Here is a 22231-nt window from a genome sequence, read left to right as displayed (position 1 = left end):
TTTAAAGAATTACGGATCGTCTCACGACACAATGACGCGAAATACATCCGGGATGACGGACGCACTTATTTATCATTACCAAATATGATTTAATTTCCTTTTATCCAGTAATGGCACGTCTTGAGACTCTTCCATAGTATTGCATCAATCACTCTGAAGTGGCACAGAGCTTCTATGAACAGATTATTTTTCCAGGTACCACATATACTTTTTCTCTAACTTTGTGCTGATTTTTCCCACTCTTTAAATCCCTTTTAAACGAATGTATTATCGAACTGCACTTACGCCGAGTTGCAACAATGCACACGGTGTGGAGATTACAGCCAAATAGAGAAATGAAGCAAATAGAAATGTAATTCCAGCATATATTTTTACATTATTTGTGGTTCCGTGAACGTTTTTCACGCGCGTTGTTTTTTATGGCTCTTAAATCCACTGTCTAAATTCAGTCAGCAGATGTCACCAGAAGCCATTTAATTTTGACCACAACCACAAAAGTCAAACAACGCGACTTGAGTCTTTGCTGCCTGAGTAAATCTATAGGCTTAAAATAGAACCTCAGACAAATGCACACACAATTAAACCTTCTAAACACTTGTTCCACGTTTCCTTGCATGGTAAAATTCAGTGGCGATGTACTCTTAAACCTACTCTTTAAAACCGGGTTCTTACATCACCATCCTGACCTGTGGATGTGAAAATGTGGGCACATTTTACTTCATAAGTGCAGCTTCTCTTCAAACATAAAGAGAAAAGGGAACTGGTGCTGATGGAGAGGATAGATACCGTAGTTTGCAGCTGAATCAAGCCAACACCCTGTTCTCGTATGAAGGCAGCAAGGCATGACCAGGTCGTTCATTCTCTCTCTCTCTCTCTCTCTCTCTCTCTCTCTCTCACACACACACACACACACACACACACATACACACACACACACACAAGCTATTTATACCTCATTGTCCTTTCTCTGTCTATGAAGTGCTTTGACGAAGATGCTGATGATCAATTGGCATTCATTTGTAGGGGACACATACAAACATCCAAATTTGGTTATTTAACCGTCCTTAGATAATAAACATGTGACAGAGTTCTTTGTTTCATGGTGTGCATTTAAAAAAACAACAACAACCTTAATCTAAAGTTTCCATCAATATAAACCATATTACGCTGTAAATCCTGCCCCCCACCTTTGCCACAGAATACCGCACTTCCTATTGCATTTACCTCATCAATTTTACTATACACACACACACACACACACACACCACACACACACACACCACACACACACACACACACACACACACACACAACACACACACACACACTGTATATATTCGCTGTAAATACTCTTATTTTTAACTGAGCAAAGGGAGTGTGAAGCAATGTCCTTCGAAGCATGCAGGCAAATGCACGTCAGTAAAAACAACATACTAAAAGAGACATGTGACCTCCTGACTGAGGTTTTGTTTCTTTTTTCCCTCATCAGGTGTTGAAGTGCATTTTGCCAAAGCTAAAATTCTTATTTGTTTAATCGATGTAAGGAAATTACCATGGGAAGAAAACACCGCTAACAAATTAATGACTCCGTTTGGCCCTTTTTTTGAACTCTTGGATTAATATATGACAGATAATACAACAAAAGGCTCCAACAGGAAAGAATAACTTCAAATGTTACAGAATGTATCTTAAAAAACACTTTACAAACCATATTTGCAGACAATTGCAGTGTATTTGTTTAGGGTTCAATAACATCAGTGTGTGTGTGTTCATTCTAATAGATAAGTGAGGACATTCTGCTGGTTTTATAAGGAATGTTTGAGGATTCATGGTTAATGGATTAAAGTTGAAGATAGAACTGGGTTTAAATTAGAGTCAGGCTAAGAGGTTAGGGTTAGTTGGGAGGGTTAGGATTAAGGTAGGTAGCTGGGTAATGTATCATGTCTATCAAAGTCCTCACAAAGACAGAAGTACCAGGATATGTGTGTGTGTGTGTGTGGGTGTGGGTGTGTGTGGTGTGTGTGTGTGTGTGTGTGTGTGTGTGTGTGGTGTGTGTGTGTGTGTGTGTGTGTGTGTGTGTGTGTGTGTGTGGATTGGAGCTACTTCAGTTCTAGACAGTGCTCTCCACGGGCTATGTGGGAAGAAAACTCATAGCGGTCTCGACTGCGGTGGCCACACATGTTGCACTCAAGTGGGTCGCGAAAGCCGTGGCAGCCCATGTGGATGGTGAACATCACATAGTCCAGGAAAATGACTCTGCAGTGGCCACAAGGGTACACCGCACCGGGCAACGCTCCAGCTTCCCCATCAGCCCGCACCATCCGGAGGGCTTCCAATGGAGACAAAGGGATGGGCTGGGCATGTGGATGAGGGAGGCCATTGTGGTGGTTCAGCCCACCCAGCAGGTGCCCTAAGCTGTACATGATAGGCTGGGACATCTGGGAGCTTTCAGAATGGAACGATTCCATGCTGAGGGGTCGTTGATTAGCGCTTGGGAGGCCGATGCCTGGTAAAGCTATTTTGTGGCCATTGGTGAGGCCCATGGGGCTGGTGCGATCTAACGGGAGGGTGTAAGGCCTGTGAGGGGGAGTGGGTTCACTGTCCAGCCCCGTGTGCATATGCTGCTGGTGGCCATCAGCGTCCGGAGAGACCGGCAGAGATTCCTTGACATCAGTTCTTTGGTTCAGCTCTCTACCGCGGCTCAGGTCCAGGCAGACACCGTTATCACCTGGAGCAACAACAGGACAGAGTGGGCGGCGCTCAGGAGGCTTCGGGTGGTTCAACGGTTGCCCCACGCAAGCGCCACAGAAAGCAAGCGGCATCGCAGCAGAGGCGACTTACCTGGAGTCACCTGGGATGGTGCAATGGCCATATTTAGGTGAAACGTGGATGTGCATCCATGCATCCATGCATCCATGCATCCATGCATCCATGCATCCATCCATCCATCCATCCATCCATCCATCCATCCATCCACCCATCCATTCATGCATCCATCCATCCATCCATCCATCCATCCATCCATCCATCCATCCATCCATCCATCCACCATCCATCCATCCATCCATGCATCCATCCATCCATCCATCCATCCATCCATCCATCCATCCATCCATCATCCATCCATCCATCCATCCATCAATCATCCATTTATCCATCATCCATCCATCATCCATCCATCCATTTATCCATCATCCATCCATCCATCCATCCATCCATGCATCCATCCATCCATCCATTTATCCATCATCCATCCATCCATCCATCATCCATCCATCCATCCATCCATCCATCCATCCATCCATCATCCAATCATCCATTTACCCATCCATGCATCCATCCATTCATCCATCATCCATCCATCATCCATCCATCCATCCATCCATCCATCCATTTATCCATCCATCCATCCATCCATCCATCCATCCATCCATGCATCCATCCATCCATCCATCCATCCATCCATCCATCCATCCATCCATCCATCCATCCATCCATCCATCCATCCATCCATCATCCAATCATCCATTTACCCATCCATGCATCCATCCGTCAGTCTGTCTGTCTGTCCATCCGTCCGTCCTTCCATCATCCATCCATCCATCCATCCATCCATCCATCCATCCATCCATCCATCTCCATCCATCAATCATCCATTTATCCATCCATGCATCCATCCATCCATTCATCCATCCATCCATCCATCCATCCATCCATCCATCCATCCATCCATCCATCCATCCAGCCATCCATCCATCCGTCCATCCAGATTTTTCTTCATGTTACTCTAAGGCTGCTGGTCTACACATGCATGCAGTGGTGTGTGTGTACTTACATGTGTACAGCCCTCTGTAGGCGTACATGTACATTTATGGCAGAAGCCATGAAAGGATGGTGGAAGATGAAGCTACGAGGAAACAGAGGCACTTGAATGCAGCTGCAGCACAGAAGTGGAGCCAGAGAAGCACCTGCTCACGTTTCTCACCTACTGCCTGCTCTCTGTGGTTGGAAGCATTACCTTTTCTTTCCTCCTGTGGTTATCATATTGAAAGATCTACATTTGTAAACCCGATGGAGGAATACAAGAGGGTTTTTTTTTGCCAATACACAATTCCTTTGACGAGTAGCTTGAGGCTTGATTGTGAAACTAGCGTTAGCAAGAATGTTGCGTCTACGCCCGTGCAAGCTGCTGGTTATCGACAATCTTTTGATCAATCTGCACAAATAAAATCAATGAACTAAATAGAAGTTTCAGGTGCTACTTTTTTCCACCCAGGCTATTCCACTTTTAACCGTGCATGGTCACTAATACCCACCTGTGACTTAGTTGTGGCTGAAAATGGGGGACATGGGAGACCCCTCTCTGCTCTATTTTTAGGCCCACAAACACGGACAAGCAAGCACGTAGACGCACGACGTCGATTGACTTTGACCTTAAAGCATAAACGCACAACAAAAAAGCACCTATAATGCAAATGGCCAGCAAATTAAGTCGACTCCCAGTCCCATGTCTTACATTTAATGGTCACAAATACAACAATCGTCACAGGAAACGTGTATTTAACAGGGCTGCAGTGCCACAAATGCTGCGTTAAAGCTCTTCTTTTTGTCAGGGAGCTGTTCAGGTGCAGCACCTTCTTACCGGTGAACTTTTGCGGCACCGAGTTCTTGCGTTTGGCTACGTTGCTGGCGAGCCTGTCCAGCAGAAGGGCGCGGTCTGTGCCCATGTAGGTCCTAGACGTCTGACTGTCACCTGCGTCACACGAGGAAAGAGTCAATCGACGCCGCATCCGTCCTCTCGTCAACACATTTAAGGTTGTCAAGAGAAGAAAAACAGCCGCTCAGAGGAATGAAATAAACTGAGATTAGATGCTTTTGATCTCACTTCCTGACCCGTGTTTTTTTTTTTTTTACATCACTAATATAGGAGAGGAGACCACAGGATGAGGATGTACTTCCTCACCACTACGGCTCTATCAGGCATAAACTTACGACATCGTGGTGACCACAGAAGTGGAGCATTGCCTCTCTGTTGCAAGTGTTGCATCTTTGGGAGAGTTTATAAAATAAATGGCGAACGTTGCCCTACATACATAGTCACGAGTAGTTGTTTATAGTACTTAGCACCTATAACCTATTTCTTTAAAATGGTGGGCTATCGGGCCACAGGCGAAGTAAAACGGTTGGAAAAACACTAGAATGGGTTCATTCTAATTTTGTTATATGTATAAAATCTTGATGTGAAATCGAGGCTCACCTCTTTCAGAGTGACCTTTGGTCTGAATGTACACGTGGCATCTCTCCCGGTGCTCTTCGAGGGAGCTGCGCTGCTTGTAGCTGCGACTGCACTGGTTGCACTTATAGGGCTTCTCTACTGCAAGCAGGAGTTTCAGTTATTCACCAGCGTGCAACTGACAACATCTAACCTGTAGACTTTTCAGAAGTGGTTTCGTGATGTGAATATCGGAGACTGTGCAGCGCGGCTGCAGGTAAAAGAGGTGAACAGTAATACGTTGCATGTGTAACTCTGAAAGTGCACGGCGGGGTGTTACTGGAACACGATGGAGGCTCTTTGCGCCAGTTAGAAATCAGTTGTGGTGATATAAAAACAGCCTGATGACACTCACAGGTGCATAATGTGTCATTGTATGATTGAATGTCTGACTGATTGGTACCAGAATGGGTGCGCATGTGGCCACTTAAGGCGTCCCGGCGACGGCAAGCGTAGCTGCACATGGGACATTTGAAAGGCTTCTCTCCGGTGTGCAGTTTGATGTGGCGGAGCAGGTTTCCCTTCTGGGTGAAGGACGCTCCACACTGAGTGCAGTGAAACGGCCTCTCGCCTGGGAGCGGGACGGAAAACATTTGATTTTACCACTTGGAAAGTTCAAACGTTGTTTTTAATAATTGAATTTGGCGCGCCTGGGACGGCGGCACTGTTGAGGGGGCATTGGTGCAGGATTATTCCGCAGTCAAACGCTAAAAATACAAACTTATTCTCACCACTAAACGGCTGAAATCAACAAAATGCATCTTATTTAGTCCACTGGGAAGTTTTGAAGTGCTGCACCAGTAAAGTAGGACAAGTGTCCTGCTTTTGTATACTTTTGTTCTGATTGTTCCTCCGTGCACTTTTATCACCCTGTGCTATCAACACTGTGATGCTGTTGCAACACTTGTTTGAGGTCAGGCCTTCGGGGTATGTTCCTGTACTCACCCGTGTGGCTGCGCTTGTGCACCAGCAGCACATTGATGCTGACGCAGGACAGGCCACAGATGTCACAGTTGAGCTTGCCTGGTGCCTGAACGCGGGAGGGAACGGCTCGAGCTGCAAAAGTCCCATCAGCCCCCACTGCTGTAACCATGTGGCTCTCTGGCAGGGCCGCGCTGTCGTACTGCGAGTAGTCCACCAGCGAGAGGTCTTGCGGCTCGTTCGCGGCGTCTTCCCCGTCGTCCCCCTCTCGGTTCCGTCCCTCCTCGTCCTCCTCTGTCCTCTGATCAGTGAATCCTTCCTCCATCTCATCCTCACTTCCCTCCGCTTCCTCTTTGAGGGCCAGCGCTTCATCTCTCTCAGATTTGGGGTGATACACACTGTCCTCCATCTCCTCCATCTCAGTCTTTATTGCACCTGCTGGAGGAGAGGACGTTAAAGAAGCACGTTAAAGAAATTGTCACCAGCAGCTGACACAGTGTTTGTTTGGTTTTTTAAATAAAATAAAAAAGTTAAGTCCTGTACCTCCCTAAAGACAGGGGCAGTGTAATTCCAACTGCTGACTTTTGGATTCCCCTATTCTCACTTTTTTAAGCTCATGAAGAAGCAGTTTTAATGTGTTTTGTTTTTTGATTTTAAGAAAATAAATGATTTAGGATTTTAATCTTTTTCAGTCCTGTTCTGTTCAGCCGCTCAAGCGGACCTGGAACTGAACCCTGAAATCTAATGTTAAACTAGCCGACTACACATTGTTATAGTGGAGAAAATGGCATGTTTCAGACATAGATGACACCAAACTAATGCTTTGCTTCTTTGAAGAACTCTTTAAAGAACAAAAACAGTACATTTGAGGCTCACAAAGGCTGACAACCTTTAAAAAAAATTCAAATTAATATACAGTAAAGAACAGCAATATTAGCATGCTAACCTCAATCGACATTTTGAGAAAACAACCCCAGATGTTTGGAACGGCATCACTTCTCTTTTTTTTTTCTTCTAGCAAACGCAAGATGCTCTGCTGTTGCAACTTCCCTTCTCCATTTATAATTATCTTGATGGTTTAATATTTTTTTAGTATGCATCTCCACAGGTTGGGTGGCTTAATTTGTGCCACTACATTCAGAAGATGTGTGTTAGAGATAAGGGGAAGGCATTTCCTCCTAATACCGGTACTTAGAAAATAGAACCAGGACAGACGAGAGATTAAGCAAAGGGCTACAAGAACATCCTCACTGCATCAGCAGAAGTGGCACCGCTCACAGCCCCAAACAGTAATCACCCAAATCCACCTTCAGTATGTAACCGTTCTCTCCCCGTTCCCCTGCTCTCCTTGTTTATTTACATATTTCTATGTTCTGACCATGTCGCACAATCCCACATCATTTATAATCATGAAGATCTTTCAACACCACAACTGCTGACATGTTCTCAATGGTTCCAGAACACTTCAGCTACCATTCTGTAGGTGTCAACCAGAGCTAGAGTGTCGGTTCCATCCAAAGAAAACCACAATGTGGTCTTGGTTTATACTGGTGATGCCTTATGAGCAGTGCCCCGCTTTGTGGAAGGTGCTCCGACGTGCTATATGGAAACTTTGCATAAGCGCAGAGCCGAGAGGCCTGATATAGAGTCCAGGGTATCAGAGCAGCGAACCGCAAGCTGCACGTCAGCTGCAGAGCGACGCACTAGTAAGAACATTTTCTGGGGCAGATGGGTGGCAGTCAAAAATAAACCCACTCTGAAACTAAACGCCGCGCTTTTAATGATAAATGCAAACTCCAAAACTACATTTAAAAGCTGGTGTCGAACCCATGTCGCTTTTCTTCCTGCTTCCCTGGTCTCATGGTACATTCCCCCCCCCCTCCCCCAATCAATATTCCAGTGCAGTTCACGGTTCAACCACATCTCAACATGTGAAACAGTGAAACTAAAACACGCCGGTGTCGGACGTGCGCGAGGGTGTGAATGTACATTGATATGACCTTCGTCGCACTGCATTCCGTTCTGACGGAGGGAATCGTCCTTCATTTCTTCTTGCTCCTCCTGTGGTTTCACATCTGCGTCGTCGCTGCACATTTCTGAAAAAGTGACACGTGTGTTTACAGCATTTACTTTAACAGCTTGTTCATATGGGAACCCAACTGAGCAGGACCCAAACCCACACTTCCCTGAGCGGCCTCCAGATACGCATTCATTCCAAAAGCTGCAAATAAATCCGTAATCCCGCCTAAAGGCATCTTCAAATCTCCTCAAATGAACAATGTCTATAGTTTCTATACATCTCACATTCAGCAGCTCACCGTTGTGGTGAGTAAAATCCATCAAAAACTCTCTTAGGTACAGGACACAAGCTAACTTCACTTTCACTTTAAGTGGTCTTAAGTCAAGTGAGGAGCTGGGAGATATTTCTACAGCAGACACGTTTAAATCTAATCACTAAATGTCACAAGCTTCTTCTGTATATCTTATAGTCGGCTAGCAGGTGAGCACATCGTGGTTTCCATCCCCAATCACACACACTTACCTGTTCCATTTCCCACTGGGCTTGTGAATTCCTGACTTTTCCCCGTCTCCATCATGAAAATGTTCTGCGGGGAAAAAATTGAATATTTGACTGGATCCAAATTCAGAAACAGATGTCACATTTTCCACTTGAATACAATTTACATTGAAAGAAAAGCGTCTATTAGCCAAAAGAAAAGCGGCTGTATATTATTGAGTTTAAGACAGTAACGGAATCATTCATGTTCCTGGGCCTCCATGTCTTCTCTGGTGTTCATAGTCTGTGAAGAAAGAGAAGCAACACTTGCATCTGACTGTTCCTGTTGGTTGGACAGCAGAAAAAGCAGAAAGTGGGGGTTAAAAGCCCATGGTTGATTGCTCGAGCCTGCCACTACATTTAGCCTCATGAGAAAGAGGCGATGTTCGCTGCACTTGTACTTCCTGTCGCTTCTTGACACAGGAGCAAGTGTTAAAATGTGCTCAAACACTTCTAGGTGTCGTTAACAACCAGTTAGCAAATAAAATACACAGCTTTTACCAAAAAAATACTGGAAAGAAGAAGAAACACACACTGGTTTCGCTGAAAAAAGGAGAAAATCCTCGTGCGTTGACTATCACACTTAAAACCAAGTTTAACTGTAGCCAAACTTGAAAACTGCACAGTCACATGGAAACTTTTACATCGCCTTAAAAGCTGACAACAAACTCAGAGTGAAAGAGCGCAACGACAAAGTTTCTGACATGGTAAAAACTGAGAAGTGTTAGTATTTCAAAAGTTTGCGAAGGTTCCATTCCTTGTTGGAGGATGACTATGAGATTAAAAAGGATGAGCTCTTTTACCTGCTCTTTGCTCAGCACCCGTAGGACAACTGATTTGGCAGCAGGAGATTCCACCCCCGCCAATGGACTTTTTTGAATATGGAATACACGCCACTCACTATGGTTAATTTTTGAGAGACACTTAAAGGAACAGGAACTTATTTTGCACAAGGTGGAGCAACAAAGGTCAAAACCGTCTCCTACAAAAGCTGCAAAATCAGAGTTTAGGGTAAAATTATCCATAACACACCATTTTTGGAAATATAAAATGACAAAATGTTGCTTTTATTACTGGTCCTAGACAGGAATTAACTACACAAAAGCAAATACTTAATGAGAATGCAGCGACATTTACATTATGGGAGCTGTTGCACCACCTAGTGGCCAAACTAAAAAGTTACCAATCGATCGTCAAAGAGAACAAACATTTTTTCATGGTAATCTTAGAAACACATGCTTTGGTTGTCTTTGGAAAATGTTTTTGGGCTATATTCAATTGTATTTTCATCATCTAACATCTAAGCAAACAGCAGGAACCTCTGAAACATGCACAACAGAGGAAATGAAGAGAGGGGGGAGGAATACAGAGTCACACACCTCATAAATGACACATAATGAAGCTGCTGGCCCTTTTGTGAGCTCCAGGAACAGTGTGACTTACCGAAACACGACATTAGCACCATCATTTAACTCGTTAAAGCCGCTTACATGAAACGGAGCAGATGTGGTATCTTAGCAACAAAAGCCAGACCGAATAACATTGAAACTAATCACTTCAAATGGTCTAGAATACTTTCCGAGCTAGGATGGATGAGGGCGAGGAATTTGGGTGGCGTGCGAATAGCAGCGGATTTTTAGCTCCCACCTGAGTGGTACATGGTCTCGTAAGCCTGCTGCCCCCGGTCTGCCTATGGCAACTAGCAACTGGCTACAAAATAAAGCCAAGAGTAAGCACATTCACAAAGGCATTTCAATACATGCTGGGTTTCCATGGCAAAATGGAAGAAGAGGAGGGGGTGGTGGGGTAGGTGGATAGATGTTGAGCAGTAAAAGCCATGATACAATAACCTGGGTAGGTCGGGCGAAATGTCAGGCACACAAGCACAGTAAGACACAGTTTTAAGGACTTTCCCTATCAAAAAAGAAGAAGAAAGAAACCCACTAAAGTGCCTTTAAAGTTATTCACTGACTCCGGTGGAGCCGGTGGGGGCAGGGCAACGGTTACCAGAAGAGGTTAGACTGTCCTGTTGGCGCGTACAGCTGCCCACTCGGGTTAATAGCAAAAGAAAGGAAAAGAGAAGGGGCTCAACAAATTGAAGCGATAGGGGTGGAGGTGTTGGTGGAGGTGTGTGTGTGTGTGTGTGTGCGTGCGTAAGACCACAAGAGGGCTAAAATCCCACACGAGGTCGCTTTGTCATTTGAACTCTGGAACACAACACAAGGACTGTGTGTACTTGCGTGTTTGACTGCGTTGGCTGCGATCAAAGTTGCAAAAAAAGTGCCGTTTGTGTTTGTGAGCTGACGTCTTTCACCCATTAGTGAAAACACACGTGGATTTCAGTCATAGTGATGGGGGGAACGTCAGAAAAATAGCACCGGGAAAGGAGTGTGAGAAAGGGTATGAGAACAACCAGAGGGGTAATTCAGCTTTTTCCTTTTTTCCCCCCTCTCATTCTTTCAGGACTGAGATGACCATTGAGTGAGATTGTACATAAGCTGGTGTGTGAGCGAGCGAGAGACCAACAGAGGGATAGAGAGAGTCAGCCTGGCTTTTCTCCGCTGTGCCTTTCAGCTCCTCTCCCACTGTAGAAAGAGGCGTGTCCACCGACGAGTATAAAGTCCAAGGAGAGCCACTCGCGTTGAGCCTTTTTCAAGAGTCAGTCCTTAGCGCTGCAATCCAGCCCGAGAAGGAAGCTGCAGCCCTTTCTGCTCACATTTGGATGACCTGCGTTGCACTCGGATCCTTAAACACCATTTTTTCCCCCACCCGCTTCGGCGCTGAGGGTGGACTTACCTGTGGACGGGAACTCATGAAAAGGCCTGATCACAGTGGTGGATATCCGGCGCTGCAGCTGTTATGTTAAGCTTTAACATAACAAAAACTTGCCCTCATCCTCGCCACATTGACCAGGAGGCCAGCAGATCACGAGCCAGCTCCAATTACTGTGCTGTGAAATTGAATCAGAGGAGCAGAGGAGCAGTACAGCAGAGGCATTGTGGCCCTACAATTGAAACACAAACCATCTGAAAATATCAAAGAAATCTTGGACAAAGCCGGCCTCTCCAACCTCCCTCACTGCTCGAAAAACCCACTGCTGAAGGACTGAACTATCAAAACCTGCACAGCAGTCAGTGGAGGGGAGGCAGAGATCGCACACCGGGCTCGAGGATCGTGCGCAGGTGTCAGGGCCATGATTCCTGGGCGTGCTGTGGCATTAGCGTCGTCCTGCTGGGGCTTCTGGGCGTTCAGCGCCCTGTCGCTGGTGGCGCTCTGCCTGTCAGACCAGGCTATCCGCTGTCCGGTTTGCTCCGAGGAGAGGCTGGCGAGGTGCCGTCTGCCGGAAGGATGCGAGGAGACGGTGCGGGAGCCTGGATGCGGCTGCTGCCCCACCTGCGCTTTGGCTAAAGGGGCTCACTGCGGCGTCTACTCGCCCAGATGTGGCACCGGCCTCCGCTGTTATCCACCACGAGGTGTGGAGAGGCCGCTGCACTCGCTCATGCACGGCCAGGGGGTGTGCACTGATGAGAGGGAGGTGGAGGAGAATTCAGGTGAGAGAGATGGGTTCGAAAACTAAACGCATTTAAACAGCAGCTACTTCCTGTTAGATACGCTCAAGTCCAAGACGCAGTGTTGCTGCTTCCTATGCCTTAACATGACCAGGGCGGGCTTGCATGCACGCTTCATACCCTCATCTCACTGAGGTCAGAAACCAAACCCTGCACCCCCCCCCCACAGCTCCTTTCGTGTGGCCTGGATGAGAGCGCGTATTCCTATATGATGCTGCCTTTAGGCAGGTCAGCACCATATTGTCGCGGAGCAAGTGCATGTGTGCCGTATGTCTTTGTGGGCCTTTTGGGGGCCGTTGGATGGTTTAAAGCAGGGATCGAGCATTTGGTTAATGCACATGGTCGCAATTAAAAACCCCGTTTCCACAGCAACACTTGGCTGTGCAATTATCCCGCTGCATGTTAAGCTGGGATGCTAAAGTGCATTGTGTTGGCACTGGGAATGTGAGTGTGGGTAATGGAAGGAGGTTATAAAAGCGAGAAGTAACTGTAATGGGGGCATTGGGCTATTAGAGCTCTTTGCAATCACTAATTCACTTGGTGCTGTTTCAAGGATGCCCCGTTCCTGCTCCTCCTCCTGTTCTTCTTCCTCCTCCTCTCCCTCCCACCATGGATGTCTAACTCTTCCACCGCTGTTGAGGTCTCTATCGCCGTCTCCAGCGGCTGACTCCGTCTTCCCTTCTCTGTTGTTGCATTCCTTCTGCGTAGAAGAAAATCTGTTCCCACTTTGACTCTGCGGGACGTCTCAGGCTGATGCCTTATCTGCACATCCACATCGCCGCCCTGTCTTCTCGCCCAACCCGTCCTCTCTTGGCTCCGGGCAGAAGGGAAAGTCTCGATTTTCCACTGTGCTCTGTGACTCTTGACAGAATATTTATAATTGAAAACATCCCACTAAATCCTTCATCATGGGCTTAAGAATGAATGGATTCCCAGTACCTTCACGGCAGCATCTGTTTTTCCCCTGGCCTTTGGGCCTGTGGTGGACCCTTATTCTTTCCCTCTCTCTCTACTCTCTCTCTCTCCACACACACATACACACACCCTTAACAACCCTTTGAGCGCAATCGCCCTCTGTGTCCAGCTCCTTCATGAGAATGAGCTCATCGGCACTCTTCTTGCCAGAGCTGAAATGAGAGCCTTCTGCTCTTCATGCAGGGGCAGCACAGGTTAGATGACACATAGCATGACTAAATAAAATCAGAGCGACGCTAGCTGTCTAGCGCGCCCTTCCATTTTACCCATTTTTGTGTGAAGCCGTGCACTCTGATCAGACTCGGTGCTGCGACACACCAGGAAGATTCTGAGGTCTTTTCATTAGGGTGGGGCTGATGGAACATTTCTCAAAAGTTCAGAAGTTTTGTTTTCGGTGCTGTAATCCGAGCGCCGAGGTTCTGTTTGCCTCCGCACGCATTGGAATCTGTCATAACAAAGCAAGGAAGCGCTGCCTAATAAAGTCCACGGTAAATCAATTCTTCTGGGCAGCAGCTCAGATATGCGGCATGAGAATGTTCCATGTAAACCGGCAGCTGAAAAGACGAGCAGATCAGCCCGGGGAGAGGCCAGAACCCGCTCCGCTCACATTCGGAGGATTTCCTTTTGCGATGCCCTCATTGTAATCATGCATTATTAAACAACATGGTGCATCTTCTGAACACAGGCCTGACGAAAGTCACAACGTGCGCCACAAAAAGGAAATTTAAGCCCTCAACAGCTGCATGAGGCCCAGTGTTTTCTGCCTTATTACATGGATGTAGCACCTTTCCTGCAAAGAGCGTAACACAAAATGTTGCTAGGCTAGCTTAAATGAAGGAACTTGAAATGAGGGTGCCAGCCTTTGGGCTGAATGATGCGATGGGGCTGTGATAAAAATTTGATTGTAACTTTTCTGCGAACCACCACAACGACAGAGAAAGAACCACTTAAATCGGTAGGGGGGGGGCTTTTTTGGAACATTGAAACAGATTCTTGCATGCTTGATCCTCTCCTCTTCCTCTGTCCACTCGCAGGCTACCGCTGAGGGAATTTGATGAAAGTTTCTGCCTTTTTTGGCTCTAAACAAGCATTTATATTTTAGAGCTCCTGCATTGTGAGTCCTGAGAGTGGTCTTTCTTGGTATGTCACAACCATTCTCCCTGACGGGAGGCTGTTATTTGCAAAGTGATCCAGACGGCAGATACACAATCTTGAAGTTGCAGGCAGGAATGTCACAGATTGCATTAATGAAGCTCTTGCTTTAAGTGTCCAACTGCTTTTATGAAAGCAGCATGCTAACCTAGATTTGTCTCTTTTTTTCTCCTCTCCATCTGAGAGTTGGAAAGAGTTTTTTTTTTTTTAAATGTGGCTCAATGTTTCAGGGCTCTGCAAGGATTTCCCAAACCTCTTTGAACAGGTGTCCTGTATTGGTGTCTATTTGCTTTCTTTGGGCTGTGCAGGACATTTATACAGCTGGGTCTCTTATGCAGGAGTCAGTGTGATTAGCTAATTGCTGTTCTCAGTAAGACCAGACCCCCCCCCCGCTAGTCCTTAAGTTAGAAAAGACAGAAACACGAGGCTTAATTTCAAAAATGCAAGTCAAAAAACAAGGAAAAAATGACCGTGACTGAGATTCAAAACAAAAATGAATGTCCCTGCAGTATCTTTAATCTAGGTTTCAGGCTTGTTTTTATGACAAGATTGAATAGCTCTTACTGGAAATGATGTAATTAGGCTGTGTTTACAGCATTCCCTTCTGATAAACAAGCTGGAACCTTTTCAACATGTTCTTTTTAAATCAAAATTTGAAACAAATCACAGCCATTCTGAATTTATAACTTCAATTTTTGGTGTCACCAAAATAGACACACATCCTAAAGTCATTTAGCTATTTTATTTTTAATACTCAAAAGTGAGGAAGTCATGGGTTGTGCATCATTATTCATATTTGACACATGAATCTGGGTTTTAGCAGAAACCATTATTGTGAAATCGGCTCCTAGAAACTAATAGCTGTTATCCAAATCACACGAAACCACAAGGAGACGTGGCGACTTCCTCCAAAGAGAGTTAAAAAACTAACAAAGAGGATATAATACCTCTGACCCACTTCTAAAGTCAGGCCACAGAAAAGGACGAGCTGGCAAGAGAAGCATGTTTATCCCATGAGGTCTGCTGCGGTGGAAGCAATCGCTGATGAGGAAAGCTCACCAGCTACGAGGCTAAAAATACAAACAGCCAAAAGACACATCAACAGTCGACAACACGAGCCAAGCAACATCTGAAAATAGATAGATAAAGATAGAGAGAGGGCGCGAGATGTGCCCACTTGTGGACACCCAAATACCCTATAAGAGCCTCCATCTGGCAAGACCTGGAGTTGTTGTGGGGGGGGGGGGGGTTGGGCCAGGGGGTATTTCCTGAGGAAGCAGCTGGCTGCCTGTAGGGGCGCGGAAGGATTGTGGGGATGCAAACGGCGTAAAGGTACAGAGGAGTGGCAGAACAAAGCGGTAGCATTTTACTCCCTCAGAGGACACAGCTTGTTGTAGGGCAGTGGTTAGTTACCCCCGGGGAAAGGAACAACCCCAAGGTTAGCCTCACTTCCTTTATGACCCGCAAGGCGCCGCATTCGCCGTCGTCACAAACCCAGTTGCGCCAAAGTCATGTAAAGGCATCAACGGAAACCTGATGCGATGATTTTTTTCGATGAAAGGCGAGACAATGAACCCACCTCTGATGTCCAGACTATCAGACTAAAGGCTCTTTTATTATGGAGCCGTAGTAACGTGAAGATTGGGGCTTGGCTGACCTGTTAAAGGTGTTGCTTGGACAGCAGCTGGTGCATTCACAGATGTTTTTCCTGCAGGCTCAACAAAGTTCACCATACCTGGGTGAAGGTACCGTGTTAACTGCGTGAACTGACAGTGGTGTTTAGGGCTACCACGGTAATATCTTTTACAGGGTTCGGCATCGGGCATTGGTCAGGCTTACATGCAGTGATTTCTCCAGATTCTGTGAATCAACTGGTGATATTTTGGTCTGCAGGTGAGGAAATCACTAAATTCCTTGCGAATGCGTGTTGAGGCACGCAGTTTTTGACTGTGGTCAGCCTCGCCCCGTCCTTGCCTGTGGACGCTTGAGCCGTTCAGGGAGGCTCCTTGTACACCCAATCATGACACTCAGTTGTTTTCAGGTTACCTGCTCACCTGTGGAATGTTCCAAACAGGTGCTTACCGAGCATTCCTCAGCTTTCCTGCTCTTGCGCTGCCTGTTACATGTTGCAGGCACCGAAATCAATGAGCGAGCTTTGCTCAAATATAGACGGAATACCGAATATCTTTGCTTTGCCATCCAATTATGTATTGAAAGTGGATTTGTGTTCGTATCTATTTATGTTTTACACAAAACCCCGAGTTCGTCATAATAGACATTATTACTAGAACAACCAGGGAAAGATGAAGAAAGCTGCCCTTAATTATGCTCAGATTAGTCAAATGGAAACTCAGAATTGATCTGATTTTAGAGTTTATGGAACTAAAGAGCATTGAGTTTCTTGTTTTACAGCGATGGACAGGCAGGATGAGATCATCCCCGAGCACCCCAACAACAGCAACATCCGCTGTAGCCCACAGGACAAACGCTGCATCCAGAAGACGCTTGCACGCCACCCCCCCAAATCCACAAACCAGAGGAGCAACACTGCCAGAGAGGAGACCAAGGCAGTGCTGGTAAGAGGAATAAATGTTCCCCGGAAGAAGCCCCAAATTAGGCGACTCCCCCTACCCCCAACCCCCTGCTCAAGTCCTCGCAGGTGTTTTAGGTTTCATTTATAGTTTCAAAGCCACATGTGCAACATTCATGATATAAATGGTGAAAGAAATTCCCATTTTGCAGCCCGTAAATTTTAATTGTGGCCTTGCAAAATTAACTGCAGGCGTATGTTGACATCAACCTGCAATTTTCTACTTTAACAACGATCGAAACATAACATCCCTTGTAATCAGGAACACTCTCAGTTCCCTGTTTTCATAAGATATACAGTGCCGAGATATTGCTCCACATGCGTGAGCGGTAAAGCCGTGACACATCGATGGTGGCCATTTTTGGAAGGATAAAAGTTGTAATTCTGTTCTAACCTGCTTTCCTGATCTTTTTTTAATGATGTGTCTATAAATAGCACAACCTGATGTGTTTTGGCTCCGACAGGCTCCGTGTCGGGCCGAACTCCAGAGAGCGTTAGACCGACTGGCATCAAATACCCGCACGCACGACGATCTCTTCACGATTCCCATCCCCAACTGTGACAAGAACGGCGACTTCCACATTAAACAGGTCTGCCTATTTACGCCCGATTCTTTCAAAATATATTTGGCCGAATAAGAAACAATACAAATAAGTAAAAGTTAAGAGTCTGCAAGGTCTTTTTGTACTGGAACCAAAAACATTTCCCTTCTAACAAAAACGATCAAACTGGAAAAATCTGCCACAAGAAATAGACCGCAAAGGGTATGAGTGTCTTCGGAGACCACAGGAGCGGAGTGGAAACATGTCTGTCTTGTTAAAATATATTTTTCCTCTGTGTCTTCCTGGTTCAACACCTCTGGGAAACAGTAGGAACAGACTGTTCTGTTAAAGACAGTTCCTAATGTGGTTGTCCACGTTATAACACAGCGAATATGAGCACTCCACACGCTACTGTGGTCTTAGTCCACAAAGCACATTGGGAAAGCGACACTCTTGGAATATCACACATCCTGTGCCTTTCTCTAAATCAGGGGTACCCAAGCCCATTCCTCAGGGGCTGCAGTTGTGCCGGATTTTCCTTCCTACCAGGCGGACATCCTTTCACCTGGGCTCCCATGTTTGTTGGAGGAAGTATTCTCTGCCTGGTTGGACAGAAAACACGGCCTGGCCGCAGCCCTCGAGGACCAGATTTGGGCCCACAATTGAGCAAGGATGGAGGCATCGGCTTTTTGAACGCACCCGCGTGTTATTTGGCCTTTAAAAGTTTGCTAATTACGCGGATAAGAGTGGGAGAACAATAAATGCACAGATAAGAGCGTACCGACGATCAAATCAGCAGACAGAGAGGCAGCGATAACAGGAGAGCTCTGTGTTGGGGCTAATCATCAATAGTCTGAGTTGTGAGGATTGCGTAACGTGGTTAATATTTCTCCTTCGGCTCAGACTTGCAGGCATCTGTTTACTGTTTAACTGAAACTGCCCTGCGATAAAAGAAGAGAAAAAAAGCCTGTTAGGTCGTTGAGCGCAGGTCATCAAGGACAACTGGAAATCGTTTCATGGAAGACTTGTGCTGGGATTGTTGACTGGGCCTTTGGGACGGTTGGCAATGACAGAAATACAGAAAATCACACCTTAAATTCTTTTTACAGGAATTCTTAAAAGTTCACCAATTCTCAGAGGGTTTCCAAAAAAAAAAAAAAAACCCAAAAATTCAGATTACTGGAAATACTTCCCAGCACTTTTTTGGGCAGCATTAGGTGCCAACTGGGCGAAGCCTCAGTTACTGTTTCTGAACACGCTATTCAAGCGTGGCTCCTCCTTCCCAGCTCAACGATCACGCCAGCGGAGATATAAACAGACCCGAGAGTGAGGAAATAGTGGGAGCAGCGTTCCCCAGAATAAATAAATGACTCAGAAATACCTTCCCTTGAAGAATTTCAAGCATCCTGATCGATTTTGTACAGGTCAACGTGCCTCATCGTGCCCACCAGATGTTTTACGTAGCTCCAGCTGCTAGCATGTCCCCATGTGGCACTAAACGGTGCTTTTTTTTCTTCTCCGTGGCGACATTCTACAAGCATTTAGCCCTCTGCAACAACTGCAGCCACACTGTAACAATAAAAACCGCGGAGCGGGACAAGCGTCTTTTCTGAGGAGCCTTTCCAAACAAGTGCTTAGACTGCAGGTGTTATGAATCATGCACACTGTCGTGCCAGTTTACGTCACCTCGTTCTGATTTAGGCTGCTTGCAAAATCACTGGCTGCGCACCAGTGTTATTGTTTTAAACAATGATCCAACTTTTCCACAGCGCCCGAGCCATCGATAACTCACACAGCATCCACGTATTTTGGGTTTTTGATTTTTACAAATATTGCAGATTTTGCTGGGGCGACTCAGATGAGGTCGTCCTCAGTGTCCTGTTTATGGAACATTAGAGATCGGCGTTGAAAGCGTTGCATCCAGACTGGGAAAATTTTACATATTTAAATTGCAGTTTCAGTCTGCGGTGCGTTTGAGGACGCTGTTATCTGTTTGAAGTGTTGATGCTATAATATACCCCAAAGATACCCCAGTTGCCCCCGTCTCCTCTAGATGGGAGGGAGATTCTCCGTACCTGTTTTCCTGCCGCCAGGAAATACCAAAAGAAGGGAATTCGAACACTTCTCAGGACACTTTGAATCCCACCACCTCAGGACACGCAGACTGGCATCCACGCCAGTCCAGGCCGGTTTTTATTAGGGTTATTTAGTCACATGACATTTGCCGTTGAGGCAATAATCGACTTTCGGAGGCATGTTGACACAAAGGGGTTGGTTTGAGGGTGGCCTCTGTACGAGCCCCCAGTGTTTTAAACCCCCTGGACCCAGGTCCAGACCCGGGTCTGGCTGGGCTTCACCTCTTTGCAGAAGAAACATCGCCGTCGCCTCGTCTGTATTTCTCAAAGATCTCACCTGTATTTCTACCGCAGTGCCACCCCGCACGCGACGGCCAGCGGGGGAAATGCTGGTGCGTGGATCAGAAGACGGGCATGAGGCTGCCGGGTCCGCTGGAGCTCCGAGGGGACCTGGACTGTCACCAGTTAATAAGCGCCACCCTGAGGGATTGATCCAGGAGGAGACGCGGAGGAGCAACGAGACCAGCTGAACTTTACCGGTGCTTACTTGTCGAACCGTATGAGGAAAGGACCCCACGGCCTCTCTTTACACAGGGCTTCGCTGAACTGGTGGAACAAAAGCAAAACCACTCAGCCAAGTCCTTTAGCTAGTTTGTTTCCACGTGTGCGCGGACGTGTGATCTTTGGAGCACTTCTTTGTGTATGTGACGTTAACTCTTCAGATGCTTTGATGTAACGGACGACAGGTAAAACAAAACAAAAAAAAGGCTTTTTCCCGTGTAGTCTTAGCGCAAAAGGGGACATTTTCTTTAGCCTATTTTCAGTATTTTATTCTTTCTAAAAAAGAAAAAACTAAAAAAAAAAAAGAGGCTCAAACCTCGTAGATGATCAGACCTAAAATTCTGTGAGCATCCGTTTCGTTTTGCACGGAGCACTAGTCGGAATTAACCAGGAAGTTTTAGACAAATAAATCACACGGGCACATTTTTTTCCCCACGATGTGTTCAATTACCCGTAGTCGGCTCGTATTCCATCAGACGCATCATAGCCAACATTCTAATCTGAGACATATGCTTAAACACATAAAAAGTCCAGTTCCCCAACTTGGCAAACAATAAAAGACGGTGTGGGAACTAGTTCCATTAAAAGCCACAGAGGTGACATGGCGGAGCTACACATAAGCAAGATTCAGATTGGAATTTGCTACCCAGGGTGTCCCTGCACCTCCAGGAAACATGTAGGTCGGGGATGTCGGAACCCTGTCCTGCGGTGCCCCGATCCAACCGGGTTTTGTCCCCTCCAGGGTGGATGACGCTTCCCCTCGGCGTACGAGCGAATTAGTGAAAGCTGTTTTCTGCCTGGAAGGACAGAAAACGCGGCTGATTACGGACCTCTAGGACTGGATTCCGACATTCCCACTGGAGAAAATTATTGGAAATATTTGGCCATTTTGCTGGACTCGAACTGGAGACGTTAGCAGGTCATGGACGGCGTCTCTCCACCCAGAGTCGGGGTCATTTTCAAAAGAAACGAAAGATTATTCCGAGTTAGTATTGATCCTCCCAAATACGGTCACACGCTGGGATGAAAACTTCCCCTTAAAGGAATAAAAGAATCCACACGAGCACCTGGGATCATTTCAAACTTTTATGGCACTTTACCTCCTACAAATGCTGCATTTGGTCTAAAAAATCAAAACCAAAACCTATTTGGAACAATACCTGCTAACGTTAACGTTGCTTCCATCTCGTAACGACTCGACTTGAAGATGTTAGCTAAAAAAATCAGTCGCTAATTTCTAGATGCGGATATAAACCGTAGCATCACGTAACCGTTAGAACGATTATTATCAACAAGCTTCAGAACCAAAATCATATCTTATTACTAATCTCTAAATGATGTTTTGTTTCCTACGTTTGTCAACCGGAGCGGTTGCGGCTTTGATTCTTCTTCTTCTTTTTTTAAAAAAAATCATAAATGACGTAAACTGTGTATTTAAACCGTAGACACTGTCGTGTGTTGCCTGAGTCATGGCTGTGTTGTACTGAATCGTGGCTGATTTCATCAGGACAAAGTTTGCATGTTCAGAACGGAACCCGGGCGAGGGGGGGGGGGGGGCGGCCGAGGCCCCCGGGGATGTTGTACTCAACCCTGGCGTAAAATAAAAGCTCAGATCCGACTTCTGCGATGGTCCCATGCGTCGTTTTCTGTGTTTTGACAACTTTTGCTGCAAAAAGATGGCTAAAAGGAAGGTGAAATCCCAGCAAAGCGCTAAGCTAACCCCCCCGGACACATTTGCCATGAGCTAACGTGCATTAGCGACTTATTGATGGACCCAAGCTAGTTTTGCTCAACAAGTGAACATGGAACAATCAAAGCTTAACACAATACAATATATAATTTATTATTGCACACATGCAAAATCGAAATTCAAATTAAAAAAACACATCACTGGCATTAATTTCTTCTCTTTTAAATTTCAACAGTAATCTTTTTCCATTATAAGTTACTTTCTGGCACCTTTGAGTCATTTTCAGGCACTTGTGCTTGTCTTGGTGCCTGCCTCCTACCTGTTCAG

General features: G+C 46.0%; 2 protein-coding genes across 7 annotated transcripts; one reads left to right on the top strand and one right to left on the bottom strand.

Moving 5' to 3' along the window:
* Positions 1-1434: 1434 nt before the first annotated feature.
* LOC130527037 (zinc finger protein Aiolos-like) lies at positions 1435-19201 on the bottom strand. Of its 6 annotated transcripts, none has more exons than XM_057035095.1 (8): positions 18960-19201; positions 8736-8799; positions 8194-8289; positions 6218-6631; positions 5676-5843; positions 5258-5374; positions 4643-4753; positions 1435-2728 (listed from the first exon to the last, which is right to left on the bottom strand). In XM_057035095.1, the coding sequence occupies exons 1-8, from the start codon at positions 18981-18983 to the stop codon at positions 2100-2102; spliced, it is 1623 nt and encodes a 540-aa protein (XP_056891075.1). In that variant the 5' UTR covers positions 18984-19201; the 3' UTR covers positions 1435-2099. The 6 variants fall into 6 exon arrangements, with proteins under 6 accessions (XP_056891075.1, XP_056891074.1, XP_056891072.1 ...); XM_057035094.1 differs by lacking the exon at positions 18960-19201 and adding an exon at positions 10194-10230 and having other exon boundaries at positions 8183-8289; XM_057035092.1 differs by lacking the exon at positions 18960-19201 and adding an exon at positions 9554-9572.
* LOC130527044 (insulin-like growth factor-binding protein 4) lies at positions 11382-21611 on the top strand. Its single transcript, XM_057035112.1, has 4 exons — positions 11382-12301; positions 16859-17022; positions 17501-17626; positions 20008-21611. Exons 1-4 carry the CDS (start codon positions 11944-11946, stop codon positions 20143-20145), a joined length of 786 nt encoding a protein of 261 aa, XP_056891092.1. The 5' UTR covers positions 11382-11943; the 3' UTR covers positions 20146-21611.
* The last annotated feature ends 620 nt before the right edge of the window (positions 21612-22231 follow it).

Source organism: Takifugu flavidus, chromosome 6 (genome assembly GCF_003711565.1).
Source record: "Takifugu flavidus isolate HTHZ2018 chromosome 6, ASM371156v2, whole genome shotgun sequence".
In the NCBI taxonomy this organism is placed as follows: Eukaryota; Metazoa; Chordata; class Actinopteri; order Tetraodontiformes; family Tetraodontidae; genus Takifugu; species Takifugu flavidus.
Note: the sequence above shows the minus strand (reverse complement) of the source record. Positions and strands in the feature narration are given on the sequence as shown.

What these genes read in the sequence shown, in the direction of transcription:
- LOC130527044 (XM_057035112.1), top strand. Translation starts at nt 11,944, where the DNA reads ATGATTCCTGGGCGTGCTGTGGCATTAGCGTCGTCCTGCTGGGGCTTC. An exon ending in GGAGGTGGAGGAGAATTCAG is followed by an intron (nt 12,302 to 16,858) that starts GTGAGAGAGATG and finishes CTTGTTTTACAG; the next exon opens with CGATGGACAGGCAGGATGAG. An exon ending in GCGACTTCCACATTAAACAG is followed by an intron (nt 17,627 to 20,007) that starts GTCTGCCTATTT and finishes TTTCTACCGCAG; the next exon opens with TGCCACCCCGCACGCGACGG.
- LOC130527037 (XM_057035094.1), bottom strand. Translation starts at nt 10,218, where the DNA reads ATGATGGTGCTAATGTCGTGTTTCG. An exon ending in GCGACGAAGGTCATATCAAT is followed by an intron (nt 6,632 to 8,182) that starts GTACATTCACAC and finishes CCTCTCCTCCAG; the next exon opens with CAGGTGCAATAAAGACTGAG. An exon ending in GCACAAGCGCAGCCACACGG is followed by an intron (nt 5,844 to 6,217) that starts GTGAGTACAGGA and finishes TCCCGCTCCCAG; the next exon opens with GCGAGAGGCCGTTTCACTGC.